The sequence below is a fragment of the Cydia splendana genome, chromosome 7 (assembly GCF_910591565.1).
Source record: "Cydia splendana chromosome 7, ilCydSple1.2, whole genome shotgun sequence".
NCBI lineage: Eukaryota > Metazoa > Arthropoda > Insecta > Lepidoptera > Tortricidae > Cydia > Cydia splendana.
In genome coordinates this window covers 4,585,715-4,600,751 of record NC_085966.1, presented here as the reverse complement: position 1 = coordinate 4,600,751, position 15,037 = coordinate 4,585,715, and the positions used below count along the sequence as shown (strand labels likewise).

Below are 15,037 nucleotides of genomic sequence, written 5' to 3'. Positions count from 1 at the left end.
TTTGACATTGACATTTCGTGGGTCTATTCATGTCAGAAATGTTTGACGAGTTCTTATAATTTTTATTATTGTTACACGTGTAATACCTACATAAGTACGTCCCTACATAATATTGCTACTTCATAGTATATTACCAACTTAGTAGGTAGGTACACGAAAGACGCGAATGAATTAAACATACCTACTATAACACGTGTATAACCCGGTTAGATCCTCTAGAAACACGACATCACTCAAATATTACGATAATAAATTCAATTGTTATTATATTACATTGGTTTAAAATATTTTATTAAGTAGAAGAAACCTTTTATAAAAATATCGGTATAATTACAACTGGATTATGTTCAAACATGTCAAGTTCAACAAAAATCAAAGAACCACTTAGCCATACCAGCTTTACAGTATTACACCATACGGTATAATTTCCAAGTATCAATCATTATAATAATTTATTCACCGTAATCAACACAGTAATCAATCAGATATCGACTAATGACTTCGTGCAGCAAATGCCGTATTGACACACAACCTAAGCCATATAAAGACTTGACACTAATCAAAACTACTTTTTTTAGGAAACTACTAATGAGGTTTAGATAAAATCGAGGGACCATTGACAGTTTTGAAGATGCGACCGCCCACGGTCTTCCTACATGGAACTTTGACAGTAAAGTATCAGAAGCGGTTGATTGTGCTATAAATCTGGCTAGATTAATGTTGGTATAATAGTAACAATTTTAACTAACCCTCAGTAGACCTTATGTCTTTCCCATAAGATTTACAAATAGTCATTTATAATTTGGACGATTATGTAAGTGATTTGTTGATGGTTTATGGACGGACGGCGGGGGCGGCGGCGCCGGCGCACGTGGCTCGACGCGACGCCTCGGTAGGCGGTAGTGGGTAGGTAGTCCGGTGACTACCTACCCACTACCTACGTACGGTAGGGAATGGGTTCAACGATTAGTAGGTGTACTAAACTGTCGATCTGATTATCGCGGCGCTAATTGCAGAACGGTGGGCGATAGCCTTGCTTCTAATGATGTAGGAGTGAGTTTATCATATCTTTGCATTTTCTCTACATTTGCAATAAAATAGTTAAGTAATTTTACTCTTATTGCATGCCTTGGATGCATATCAAATATTAATACTGAAACCAAGACATAAGTGCTGGACAAGTTCTCTTGAAATTAAGATTTTGTTGTTTGTTCTTCTTCTAAGTCGGTCCCTCACTGCTGAGGATTGTGACTCCGCTTACTAATTTTTCCTATGGCAGCTCTCCACTTTTTTCTCCAATTGTTGTTGTTTCTTAAGACTATAAATTCTTAATTTAAAATGAATTTGGTTGCCATGTTGTTTTAGTATGAGTATTGACACTGCGTGCATCTATGTATTAAGGATAAAATAAAACGGTGCATAACATAATCTCAACTACCTACTTACACAGCAGAAGGTTTTATCGTTAAATAGCATTTGATGTGGTAGATTTTTATGACTCTTAAGATTCATAAATTAACAATTAGCATGCTATGCTGTGTAACTGAAACGGTTCATAACATCTATAGAGTTCATAAATCTCATGGTGTTCGAAAAATGGCAATAACCTGACTGCCATAGAACACATGTCCTAAAAACCGTTCTATACGCGTATTGACAATACCTGTATTGTTGAGGTGCATCGCACAATGCACAGGATGCAGTAATGCAGGTAAACGGGTGTTTTTTGCTTCTACAATGGAGGGTGGACAAATCGAGAGTTTGGAATTGTGATCGTTTTACAGATACGGATAATTGCGGGGAACGATGTAGGCGCGATTAAAGTGAGATCGTTATAGGTACCTATAGCAAGGTGTTTTAGGATTTCGTTTGACATTAAAATGTGACTTGATAATTTGATAAAAGTGTTGCAGAGACGTGAAATGTTTTTTTTGGTGTGCAATAAAGTTATTAGCAAGAAATATATGTATTTTTATTAATATTTTCGTAAAAAAAGAGAAAGAACGGACAAAGCTTAACGTAGATGATGCTGCGATTATTTAAAAAACTTAATACATGTAGATATGCAAAATCCATGGAAACATAGGTAAATTACAGACTTTTGTTTAGATACTTTAGATCCAAGAAAGTGGGAACTATGTATGGTCTACGAGATTAAACCCCGTTGTTTAACTTTATAATTACTTCTCTGGTTGACGTAACTGGTGACCGAAGAGCTGGCGGCTACCTCGCACAACGTATCAGCATTGCGATACAGCGAGGAAATGCCGCCAGCATCCTGGGTACAATGCCTCAAGGGCCTATTTTAGATTTAAGCTAGTTATTAATTTAGTTTAGTAGTACCACTGTATATATATTGTATGTAAATAAATGATTCTGAAAAATTACTTCTCCGAAAAGGTTGAAGTTAAAGGACACTTAATGAAAGTTCAATGTGAAGACTTATACGAATATGTCTTTCTGTTTCTTAATGTTATTCGCATTTGTTCTTCTAACCTTCAGGCTATACAAATGCAAATGTATACGCACTTGAATTTGATCATAACCTCCTGTAAGTCACCTGTGGCTTCCGAATTGGAAACCGGCTTGACATAATCGTATTGATTAACGTATTGCGTAGATTTAACGAAAAATAAATCGTCCTATAATCGCAATATAATCTTACGTAAGATACATAATTTGCTGGCGCCCCCTATTTGTTTATAGGCTTGACAAACGAATTTTTCTTAAATTTTGCTAAGAAATGGTGCTGAAACGATAGCGATATCGAATGAAATTCATTGTATAGCCCTGATGAAACTACAGAGGGCCTAGCGCTAACCACATACGACGTGTTGCCTCTCTGCCGCACTTGTAAATTCGGACGTAAGTTTGACAAGGACGCAACACGTTGAATGTGGTTCGCGGTAGGCCCTCTGATTACCCCCTACGTTACACACCTATATGTAAGAGGGCGACACACAAATCACTACACCTTATAAAACAAAGTCCTCCGCCGCGTCTGTCTGTTAGTGTGTTTATTTGTATGTTCACGATAAACTCAAAACCTACTGAACGGATTTTCATGCGGTTTTCACCTATCAATAGAGTGATTCTTGAGGAAGGTTTAAGTGTATTTGTTAACCGATGCGAAGCCGGGGCGAGTCGCTAGTTGTGTATAAGATTGAGGTAATATTTTCAACTCTGAACGCAGGCTCTGATCATGACGACGCAGAACGTATAAACGAGAAGCCTAACCGGTCCTGCAGCTGCGTTCAACACGATTATGACAACTGTACAATATTGGGCCTACGACCAAGAGCATAAGGCTTAAAGTCGCTTATATGACAACATGACTTCAGTCTACGGTGATCTATCCGTATAATATTACCGCAATTAATCCAAGCACGTGTCCCTCGCGTGACTACCCTCATCGAACGGACAGTGGAAACGAATTATCAAAACGATACCAAAGGATGGTCATGCATCGTTATATAAAGGCTTAAAAATAATCTGTACTTATGTGAATTTAAAAGGATGAAATTCATGGGAACTTTAAATTGGGATGTTCCGGTGACGCCTGCAGCAAAGCATTTTTAAAGTGCCTGCACGTAACGAGTAGCAAAGAGTTTTTCTTTTTCGTTTAGCGCAAACCATTTGGTAAGGCCAAATTTTCGAATCTCGGTATATATGTCCATATATTGAAATAGAAAATGTTTATTCGTAAGAGTTGGTAAGAGCAAACACAGAAAAGAAAGTTAAGTATGTACTTAATACAAAAAATAGAAAAAAACATATGAAGGGTATAGGATACAGGATATTGTATATCTTGCAGAGAAATAACCGAGAGCAGCGAGAACAGCATGGTTCCATTTTTATCACGTCACTGTGCCTGTCACTTTCGCACTTACATACTTGTTAGAACGTGATAGCCATAGTGACAAGCTATAAAAATGGAACCATGCTGCGCTCGCAGAGGTCCCATAAAAACATAGAGTAGGTAGATATCTACAATCTTTCTAATACATTTTTCAGATGAAATGAAATTTACTATCATTTCATAGAAATGTATTTTTTTCAAATGTGATCTTTATCTTACAAGAAGTAAGTAAGTAGATCTTGTTGTAAAACACTTTATTTTGAAACGAGTGAAAAGTGAAAACTAAGGCAAAGATATCCATTTTAGGACATACTAAGGGCAGATATATCACTGGTTTTATATCGTTTTACTATATAACATCTGATAGTGATTGCTCTGTACCGAGCCAGCGTGATCTGTAATCTGCGCATTATCGCTCAGTCCATCGCCTGCGAGTAACGCGATACTTTCCCCGTATCGGGTCGATCGGCCTTACGATCCAGTTACGTGTACGGGGCTAATTCGTTAGGAAATCAAACCTCGTAAGCTTCACTCAAAGTCAAGTCACGAGTATGAATGCATTTTTGTGTAAAAAATCAAAAGCGACTTTATGTCGTTGTCATAAAGTTGTTAAGAAGAAATGGACTTTGGTTAAATTTGGTTCTGTTCATCACATATTGGAATCTAAGAAATGTGAGGAGAATACAGTGTACATGTACCTAAGGGTTATATATAGATGTAGATGGTATCTTATACGGTTAGGTTTAGGTAATATTAATATATATTTAGGAAAAATCTTAATTAAAATGCAATAATATGTCCTCAATTTTGCCACAGACTAAAGATATTATATTTATGTTGTAGGCGGCTTATTCTGCCATACATATTAATCATATCATAATTTAGGTAGGAATCACAAAAAGCTCTAGTTTCTGTTTATTAAGCTTTCATCATGATCATCATCATCAGTCGTTCCCTCAATGCTGAGGATCGTGACATCATGTCCTAATGTTGCTGACCAGTCTCTTCCATAGGCTTCTGTCACCCGCCATATGTACGGCTTCCTGCAGATGTAGATGCAGCGGTGTAGTGACTTGTGCGCTCCATCTAGCGGGTGGTCTGCCGCGAGTCCTCTGGCCCTCAACTTTGCCCGTCATAGTCGTCATTTCTAGGCTATCAGGAGAACGTCGTGAAGCTTTAGAGAACTATAAAGATAGCTTCTGTTTTCCTATCTCTGTACAGACTGTGTATTAGCTAAACCTAATTAAAATAAATAACAAAGTTAGGTCAGCATTGCATCTGCATCAACATTATATACAATGACAATAAAAACAAAAAACCCAATAAAATAAAACAATCATTACTAATTGACGTTCTTAACATTGACACATATTAACATAGACCGTTGCCTAACTTGAATGCAACGCAACCCAGACCAAACAAAGGCATTAAATTACAACTGTGTATGGAGTGGCGCCTAGATTTAGTCTACAAGTAAGATAGATATAATAACTAGATATAATAGGGCACGACTGTGCTACGTGAAATGCCTAAAGCGCTAGATTAGTTAAGGTCCATTATAACATTTATCACAATTAGGTACTACAACCGATATATTTTCTAACATATTTTCCACATGTTGAACTGTATGTTACAACTTTCCCACGAGTTTTCTACAGTGATTTGAAACAAAATTTATTCGACAATTTCGACAGGCACATAAAATAAAATCTTGGAATGAATGAATGTTAGAAGAATGAACACTCTTAACTGACCATCGGTGGACCTTGTATCTTTGCAACGAGGTTTAGGTGACAAAGATGGATAGATGGATGTAAGGAAAGTAAATAGTTATTTTCCATTAGCTAAGCTGGAAAAAACTAACTTTTGAAATTAAAGGGGAGCGATAAGAAGCAGCAAGATTTAGAATTAAAAATCTCTTTCGAAAGTTTCTAAGCCCACACGTATTTTCCATGATAGTTGGAAATTAAATGTTGCTAAAACGAAGTCCTTTAATTACGTAGGTAGGTACCTGTTTTAAAAACAGATTATATTTCCTTCTATGTATGCCCTGCTATTGAGTAATAATCTCTGGATAAACGAACGTATTCTCATCATTGATATTCATTGACGTCTGTTTAGTTATTTTACCTGATTTAAAATTACGACTGCGAGTAAAACAGTACTATTTACGACTATTTACCTCCACATTTTATGTTCAGCTCGTACATCCTAAGTACTTTTACATAAATTCTATAATCTCAAACTAATTAATCGGATTGTAAGCGACCAAACCATTCTAGGATGAATTATTGATCCAATTAGTAAGTTTATTACTCCGACAAATCAGTCAGTTTAAACCAAAACCATTTGCTTGGTAACTAAGCTAACTACATACTTTAATTATTAAAGCTGTGGCAATAGATGGAGTGGAACGAACTCGCGTTTGAGATTGTGAAGGCTTCGAGACATATTCGGAGAGGTAAAATATGGTACCAATTTCATTTAAAATTTGATTGAATGCAAGTGCAATATATTATTAACAACTGATGCTAAGGGATTTTTGTTAAGAGCCATTCTGTGGCAAAAAGCTTACTTAGAAAGTCATACCCAATCGAATGAATACTAAGTAGAATGACAGTGAACTCACAGTGAGTTGAAATTATATTGAACTATGAGTATTTTTGTAATCGATTATGTTAACGAAACAATATTTATATGCATTAAATTATGGACTTAACGACGAGCAATCACAATTTGTAATTGAAATGGGATTTAGTTTTATGTGAAATGTCAAGGGTAATTTATATCCACATAATGCATCTTAACTACTTGGTTATTACAACAGGCTGGAATGTTGTTAACTACTGACTGGTACTTAAACACTTCCTTGCATAAACATAGGGCCGATATGTACTTATAAACTTGATTTTATTATGATGTGTATTGAATACATATTAATCGTATTGTATTGACTTACAAGTGTAATAATTTCCTGATTACAAAAAGAATACCGATTAAAAGACTGATTATATTTATTTACTAGTACTAATCTTCTCATAATCATACTACATGGACGATTTAAACGTACCTACATTAAATAATGTTATAGAGAAGTAAATTTCTCGTAAAGTGAAGTGTAAATGTCTTGATGTATTTCTCGCAATCTGCATCTTGCGGCGACGTTTTTTTTATATGGAGGACACAAGTTTTCATTGTTCTTGCCAGTAATAGAGCAGTAATTCAATATTGTTGTGTAAACTATATCAAACGGGTGCAACAGTAATGTTGTATCGCCAGTCCTAATAGGTTGGCCTAGTTCCGCACGTAGCGACACGACTCAGACGAACGTGCCTAGATCATGGACTATTATTGTTCTATTAACTGTACAAATAACTACAATTTATTGATAGATAAGTACAATAACCTTAAGTTTTTACTAGAGCCTTGATCCTTTTGTAATAAAGTTATACTTTACAAAATATATATTTAGTTTACTCACATTTATAGACGGGTCTATCGCGAAAACACGGTTTAAACGTCTGTAAATAAAGGTAATAAAATAAATTCGCGATAGACCCGTCTATAAATGTGAGTTAATATGTGTTCAAAACGCGAAAGTTTTAAATATTATACCTATTTAGTTATTCGAAAGATAAAGAGCATCCGTTTCTTACAACCAAATTCATAGTGATAAGGATGGAAGTCAGCATGCTTATCATGCTAACAATTAAATTTACATTATCTTCAAAAGTAAAACAGTGCGTCTTTATCAAACGTAAGCTCATTCCGTTTTATTTTACTTAAAGAAAGAATACCTACCTATTAAAGCCCCATTTACCTCAATAGTAACACCCACATTCAAAAGTAAGTGTGCAATCCGATCTTTATATGTTTTAATTTACTTAAAGAAAAAGTTATTAAAGTCCACGTACCGTGGAAGAAAGCAGACAGTAATAGGCAGAGGTGGCGCGACGGTGCGAAATATCTGCGATTGTCTCAAGCATAATTACTTTATGCCGAGATATTAGTGCCTGAATATCTTGGCTAGTTTATGTAGTAGCGCATAACTAAATTTTCTCTTAGTTTCAACACACTAATCTACATCGTGATGCAAATTTGCATGAACGCGTTTTGAATGAACTCTCACTGTACATGTCGGTGCTTTACATTTTAAATGCTTTAAATTAATAGGTATGAAAAGTATTTGTTTCTGTAAACTTCTAGATTACGAAGCTTAAAAAAGCGCCTTAGACATAACCAGAAAGAACAACTAAAAGGAATATTTGCTGTAGAAGTGTAAATATTAATTTACTCGTAAAGAACATACCATATTTTCTGTTTGTATTAAATTAATTCTAAGTTTCATTTTGTTTTAATCTTTTCCCACACACCACAAATATGTTTAACCACAAACATATTTAACTTCGTGTCACCAGAGACAAATACACACCAACCAATTAAATTGCAATCAAATGCTAATGTGATCAAATTCTCATTCAAGAATCGATCTTTTGTATACTTCAAAGTGAAAAGCTCATCGCCATATATCAAATTCAACAACACAATACATCACAAGACATGTCAATAAAAAGGATAGAAATAATATCTCTTTGTTATAGTGATAATCAACGATGACTTTGAACAGTTACGCTATCAATAACGATCAAGTAATTTGGTCTGTTTGTTTCAATAAAACGTTTTACAGATAACACCGGACCCTCTCAATTCTCTAAAAGTACTCTGTAATTTTGTACAGTGACTGTTGAATCCATTCTTCCGTAACTTGGACAAGATTTGACAAAGTAAAATATTGATTTTGACGGTTTCAATGACGTTATTAAATCAGGTAAGTAGCTGTCATTGTCGGATTTGTTTAAATACTTTGATTGTTATGTCAATCTATGCCTTCCATTATGGGTGAAGAAATAATTAGCATTAAATTTTCGAAAGATTTTTACCAACATAATTATATTAATTATAACATCTAAATCAATATTAATGACAGCCATTATTATTAGGGTTCCGTAGCCAAAGGGTAAAACGGGACCCTATTACTAAGACTTCGCTGTCCGTCCGTCCGTCCGTCCGTCCGTCCGTCCGTCCGTCTGTCACCAGGCTGTATCTCACGAACCGTGATAGCTAGACAGTTGAAATTTTCACAGATGATGTATTTCTGTTGCCGCTATAACAACAAATACTAAAAACAGAATAAAATAAAGATTTAAATGGGGCTCCCATACAACAAACGTGATTTTTGACCAAAGTTAAGCAACGTCGGGAGTGGTCAGTACTTGGATGGGTGACCGTTTTTTTTTTGCTTTTTTTTCGTTTTTTTTTTTGCATTATGGTACGGAACCCTTCGTGCGCGAGTCCGACTCGCACTTGCCCGGTTTTTTTATGTAATTGGTGTTCACCATACTGAACTAAAATAAATGACTTCACTTTAAACTAACGAGCAAAACATTACTTTACCCATTGTTATTTTATTAAACACTTCATTGAGTATTCTGTCTACATTCTTCACTTAAACAAAAATCTTACACAACGTAATGTTTGAGAAACAAGTAACTTGTATATTAACGGTATTTGTGTGTAAAATAACTTGAAAGACGAGTTACTTAAAACGACAACATTTATATATTGTTTATTGCAAATGACGTCTCTTGAATCGGAGTCCGTTGTACAGAAATAATTATGTACTTATTTTGTATACATAACGCCAATTAGCGATCTAAAGTGATTGAAATCATTCAAATCAATGGCATAATAAAATTAACAAAAGTCTTTAAAGCCGCATAAACCACACGAATTATGGACACCTGTCAAGTGGCGCCATCTATGAAGACTACATTGCATGTACATATGTCGTGGCCAGATCATAGAATTTGATTTGATCATTTCATGAAATGCCATTTTACTCATTTTATAATTGGTTAGTTAGGTTAGGTTTGACTTTTCCATGACGTAGCCAACCGTTTTCATGAAATGATTGCCACATGAAATGACTAATTCTAAAATCTGTCCACGACATGTAGATTAGTAGTCTTTACTATAACTTGTCTCCAGTGTAACTAAACGGTGACAGCGGTTGAGTAACTGCAGTACCTGACAGCAATCTCTTAACTAACCAAAGTTGCACCTTATGTCTTCACAATAAGGTTGACAATTTGTCAGTAAACAGTGTTGAAGATGGTACCTATAGTCAGACGGTGTTAAGGTCGGCTGACTCTGCGAACCAAAGCCAATTCAATTTCAAACACCCAAGAATGAGTTATCAAATTGTTTTTTAACTTTTTTGGCATAACGTCAAAGAAAAGGAGAGAGCCGCGTTTTTTTGTTTTATTAATTCACTTGAGCTAATTGTTTTTTACGGTACTATTTAATAATGTTTTTAAGAGATTTTTCTTGAAAGTCAATCAGTAGATTTCGCTTTTGAGAACTATAATGACTTAACTGAAAATAAGTAAAAAGTTTTAAAGAGGTAAATAATTTGAATTATGTCTTGGTACATTTCTAATTTAAAAATTACTTTGTAAGATTTTTTTAGATTAAATCGTTAAATTAAAGTCAAACAGTAAAAGCTTTCGTTATAAACCCGTATCAAGTTAAACTCAAGTTGGGCAACTCGCGGCGCACGCGCGGCGTCGCCCGCTAAGCCAATCGGCGTCGAGGCCAAGAGTTCCACGAACTCCCGCGCGCACCCCATTGGCCGAAAAGCGCGCCAACATACGAATACCTGATTTGAAAATGGAAACGTAAGCTCGTGCACGTGCGATAGTACTATACGTTGTAATAGTTGTGCTTGGAGCAATAGAAAGTTTGTTTCGAATGTAATGAAACGAATCGCTGTTGTGTATTCGTTTGAGCTATTGAAGAATAGAGCCTTCGTTTTCATTTTTATATGCATTGTCTTAATAATTTAAACGGTATTGTTTAGTATTTTTTCTCATTTCTTTGGTTTGTTTGTTTGAAGTTTTAATAATTTTAAGATAAATTTAATGTAAGTTACTTACTCGTATACTAGGAATAACTTGTAACATTTAAACAACTGATAACTAAACAAATTAATAAAACGACTTATTTCAACGACTTTATTTTTTTATATGCACCTCATTTTACTTTATATGTACCCCACGTCATCGAACTAACATAATACGCTTTTTTGTCGTAAATGTATGCGCAGTCCTATTAATTTGAACGCAGACTGCAACTAATTTTCCGTAACATCAGATCGCTAAGACAAAGAGCTATAAAGCAAAGCGCTCTATCTATAGCTATAGAACAGCGTAGAGCTCACAGATAGAGCTAGACTCAAATCACGACCAGGGCCTATTCCGTAGGAACCAGTCTGTCCTGTTCCGGGGTTTAGCTGGGTAATAAAGTAGCTATTTTGAGCGTGCAACACGTAGCAATGGCTTCTTTGGAAACTGTAAAAACACTCGTTTCGTTCATTCTTCTTCTTCTTCCTCGCGTTATCCCGGCATTTTGCCACGGCTCACGGCTTGACAACTAATCCCAAGAATTGACGTAGGCACTAGTTTTTACGAAAGCGACTGCCATCTGACCTTCTAACCCAGAGGGGAAACTAGGCCTTATTGGGATTAGTCCGGTTTCCTCACGATTTATTTTTATATTAAACAAATATGGATGGATTGAAAAGTTCATATTTTTGTTTACTTGAGCTTCATACTCTTCTTTATCCAATACTTGTATTTCCAATATTTAGTTATACTTACTCGTGACGATTGAGTTAACTTTAGGATACATTTCTTAGAAGTCAGGTATTGCTGTGTAGTTGGAAAATCACTTTTACAAAATCCTGACGATAAAGTGTGAAACAAACACCGTTTGCCCTATCACCTTGCAAATTGTTCTCGGACCCTAAAACTATATGTTTAGAGGTACTACAAGCAATTTCCAAGCGTACCAGGAAGGCTATCTTCTCGTATAGTATCTATTCCAATCTCTATAGAGTTCCTGTTAGTCACAACTGTAAAAAAACACACAGAATGATCACACGAATTTGCAATGATGCCTTTTGAAATCAATAATAGTCCATCGTTATTTCAGGGGGCAATTTACACCCAAGAACACTTGACAATTGATATAGGTACGCTTTTTTGCAAAGTGGACATACGTTCACGAACATAGGTTTACGACGTAATTTGTAATTTACCCATATTTCATGACTACAAATAAAAATTTGCATAACACCTTTGTCGATTCACTCTATACCTTCATTGTTTCATACGCTCTGCTCATCTCAAAAGTACTTCGTGACGTGATAGATTTGTGTAACAAGAAGAGGGTCTCGAACTCAAGCTCAGGGTCCGCGGCCTGAATAAGGCTCCGGCGGAGGCATTGTTCGAAAAGGTCACGTTTGATGGAGCGCCCGCGCAGAGGCCCGAGCGCTCTTAAACTTGACTCTTTGATCTACTTATATGGACTTTAATGCTTTGAGATAAAGTCAAAATTAGATCAAAATAACCCTCCTTTTAAGTTCTCTGAATTAGAATGGTCATGCTTTTATTATTAAGTAACCAAGTTCCAGGTACTGCCAATATCGGAGTAAAAGTAATAATTAATCGATCAAAGCGATGGAGTTTACTAGAAAGATAACTACAACTAGCAAAAAGCAGAGCTTTGTAAGGGCTCGCGGAGGTTTTCTACCTTAACGTACCGAACCGGTTGCTGTCCGGTACGCCTGTCTGTTACAGCTTTTACTTTGTCCTTTAAAAACGTGTCCAGACGACAAAATCAAATTGCCAATATCATCCACACGTAATATACAATTTCATAAGCGCTTATTACATCCTACACGGCCGCCCAGTACTTTTTGTAAGGAACCCAACTGGCTTTCCTACATAATGTTGGGTCAGCGAGCCAATGTTCTTGAATTTATTTTTGCGTCCACTCCACACAATTGATCGAAAAACTATCCCGTCTGGAGACCTACTGGCGGTAATCACGCTGCTCCGCACATAAACTAACACACACAGTTCCACTAGGTACAGCCAGGGTCCAGCATCAGCTCTATCTTGGGTACTGCTCTTCCAAGTTCTCATTAAGACGTGTCAGATGACCAAAACAGCGTGTGCCTATGTTGCACCAAACCTGAGTTCCACTAGGTACAGCCACTTTAGCATCAGCTCTATCTTGGGTACTAATCTCCTAAGTTCTCATCAAGACGAGTTGCATGACCAAAACAGCGTGTGCCTATGTTGTATAAAACCCGAGCTCCATTAGGCACTGTCAGGGTTCAGCATCAGCTATCTTGGGTACTAAAGTACTGATCTACCCAGTGATCATCATGACGAGTCGGATATCCAAAACAGCGTGTGTCTGTTGCATCAAACCCGAGCTCCACTAGGTACTGCCAGGGTTCGGCATCGCCTCTATCTTGGGTACTACTCTCCTAAGTGCTCGTCAAGATGAGTCGGATGACCAAACCATAATGTGCCTTTGTTACACCAAACCTGAGTTCCACTAGGTACTGCCAGGGTACTGGGTCATTTTGCTGAACTGCACGCCGACGTTTCGATTGGCGTGCAGTTCCCATACAAGTTGCAGTCGGGTTGTAGTCCGTCTGTATCGGCCCTAAGTCACTGAAGTTTGTATTAATTATGCTTATCTTTATTTATAATTTTAGTAGTTCCAAGCAATAGTAACACTAAAGGCGCCATTCATTAATTACGTAAGACAATTTTTGCCAGCTTTTGACCCCCTCCCTCCCCTATGTAAGAAATAATAAGAATAGGCTGACCCCGTCCCCCTCCCACCAATATATATATTTTTTTTATATATTTTTATGAATGTTTATTTGTACCTGTACAAAGGTACTTGAGCTCGTTTAAGCTAACTCTGCACCGTGTTTGATAGCATAGAGTGTGGAAGTGAAAGTAAAAAAAATATCGCATCTTTGTGATCTTACTTAAGAACTATGAAAACCCCCTCCCACCACCTTGTAAGAAAAAATAAGATATGTTCGACCCCCTCCACCCCAAAATCGTCTTACGTAATAAATTAATGGCGCCAAAACTGTATCTCGAACTGACAATACCCGATTTAAGTTTGCTAACACAACATGACTGATCATCACATCGTCAGCGTCACAAAACATACGAGTAAATTGACCTCCGCAGTAAATATACAGCAAGATTGATTGTTCTAGTAGGTATTCACAAAAACTTAATTGCTAAAATGGGAATCAAACCAAGTGAAGCGAGGTGGGTTGAATCCAAAATTGTACCCACTTTGGTATTCATCGTTGTTAAAGGCGTAAACGCCATCGACATTATTGAACTTGAAAACACCACATAGGTATCGTATTGTCTGGATACCCACAACGCAAGCCTTCTTACTTAGTAAATTTGTATAAGAATGTCCAATATTTATTTATTTATTTATTACTAACGCCATCTGTTAGAGAAAGAAATAATTAACTTTAGCACGAATGTTAATTCATCATTTTGCCAACAGATGGCGCTAGTAGTAATACAAAATGTTATTACTTTATTTTATTTTTTTAGGTTTATAAAATGATATTTTTTTGTTTGATAACACATCTAGACATGAATTTAAATTACTATGTTAAATTTCAAACCTAACAGTGCAGTAGTTTTTCCGTAAAGTGTACCACAAGAATGCATAGTTCGTCGATTAGTGATAGGGCTCGCTTCGCTCGCCCTAATTATTATTGTTGTAGTTAGGTTTTTATAAAGTATACATCGATGTTTTACACTAGCAATTTATTATTTTAATCGGCCATAAATATCACATAATCATCGCGCGACAGTCTTTCAACAAGTACAAGCCATCGTAAACAGTTATTTTGCAAGGCATCACGTAGGCAGCTGCAAAACAAATTAAACTAGTGGCTTAATGAGACTTACCTTAAGTGCGCAAAAAATGCAGGACGGGCCGAGGCAAGCGTGGCCAGAGAGCTCGCGGAAGCTGCGCCGGAATATGTCCAGATGCCACAGCACCTGCGGACAAACGAATGGATTAACACCATGCTGGGTAAAAACAGTTGTATTAAGGTTAAACAAGTTGGATAAGCTATCAATGCAAATATCTTAATGGATATACATAGGCAAGTGACGAGTCCCTTGTAAGATAGGACCAATATTTTATTGGACCAAACCAGTTATAAAAACGTAAATAAATAATTTAAAAATAAATAAAAAATATCCTGGT

The 15,037-nt window shown here is 36.3% G+C and overlaps 1 protein-coding gene across 2 annotated transcripts in view; it reads right to left on the bottom strand.

Annotated features, from left to right (window-relative positions):
* LOC134791981 (uncharacterized) overlaps positions 1–15,037 on the bottom strand; it is a 163,828-nt gene that overhangs the window by 46,619 nt on the left and 102,172 nt on the right. For both annotated transcript variants that reach the window (XM_063763077.1, XM_063763079.1), the window contains exon 2: positions 14,734–14,826. In XM_063763077.1, coding sequence (XP_063619147.1) covers positions 14,734–14,826 — 93 coding nt within the window. The remainder of the gene's footprint in view (positions 1–14,733; positions 14,827–15,037) is intronic.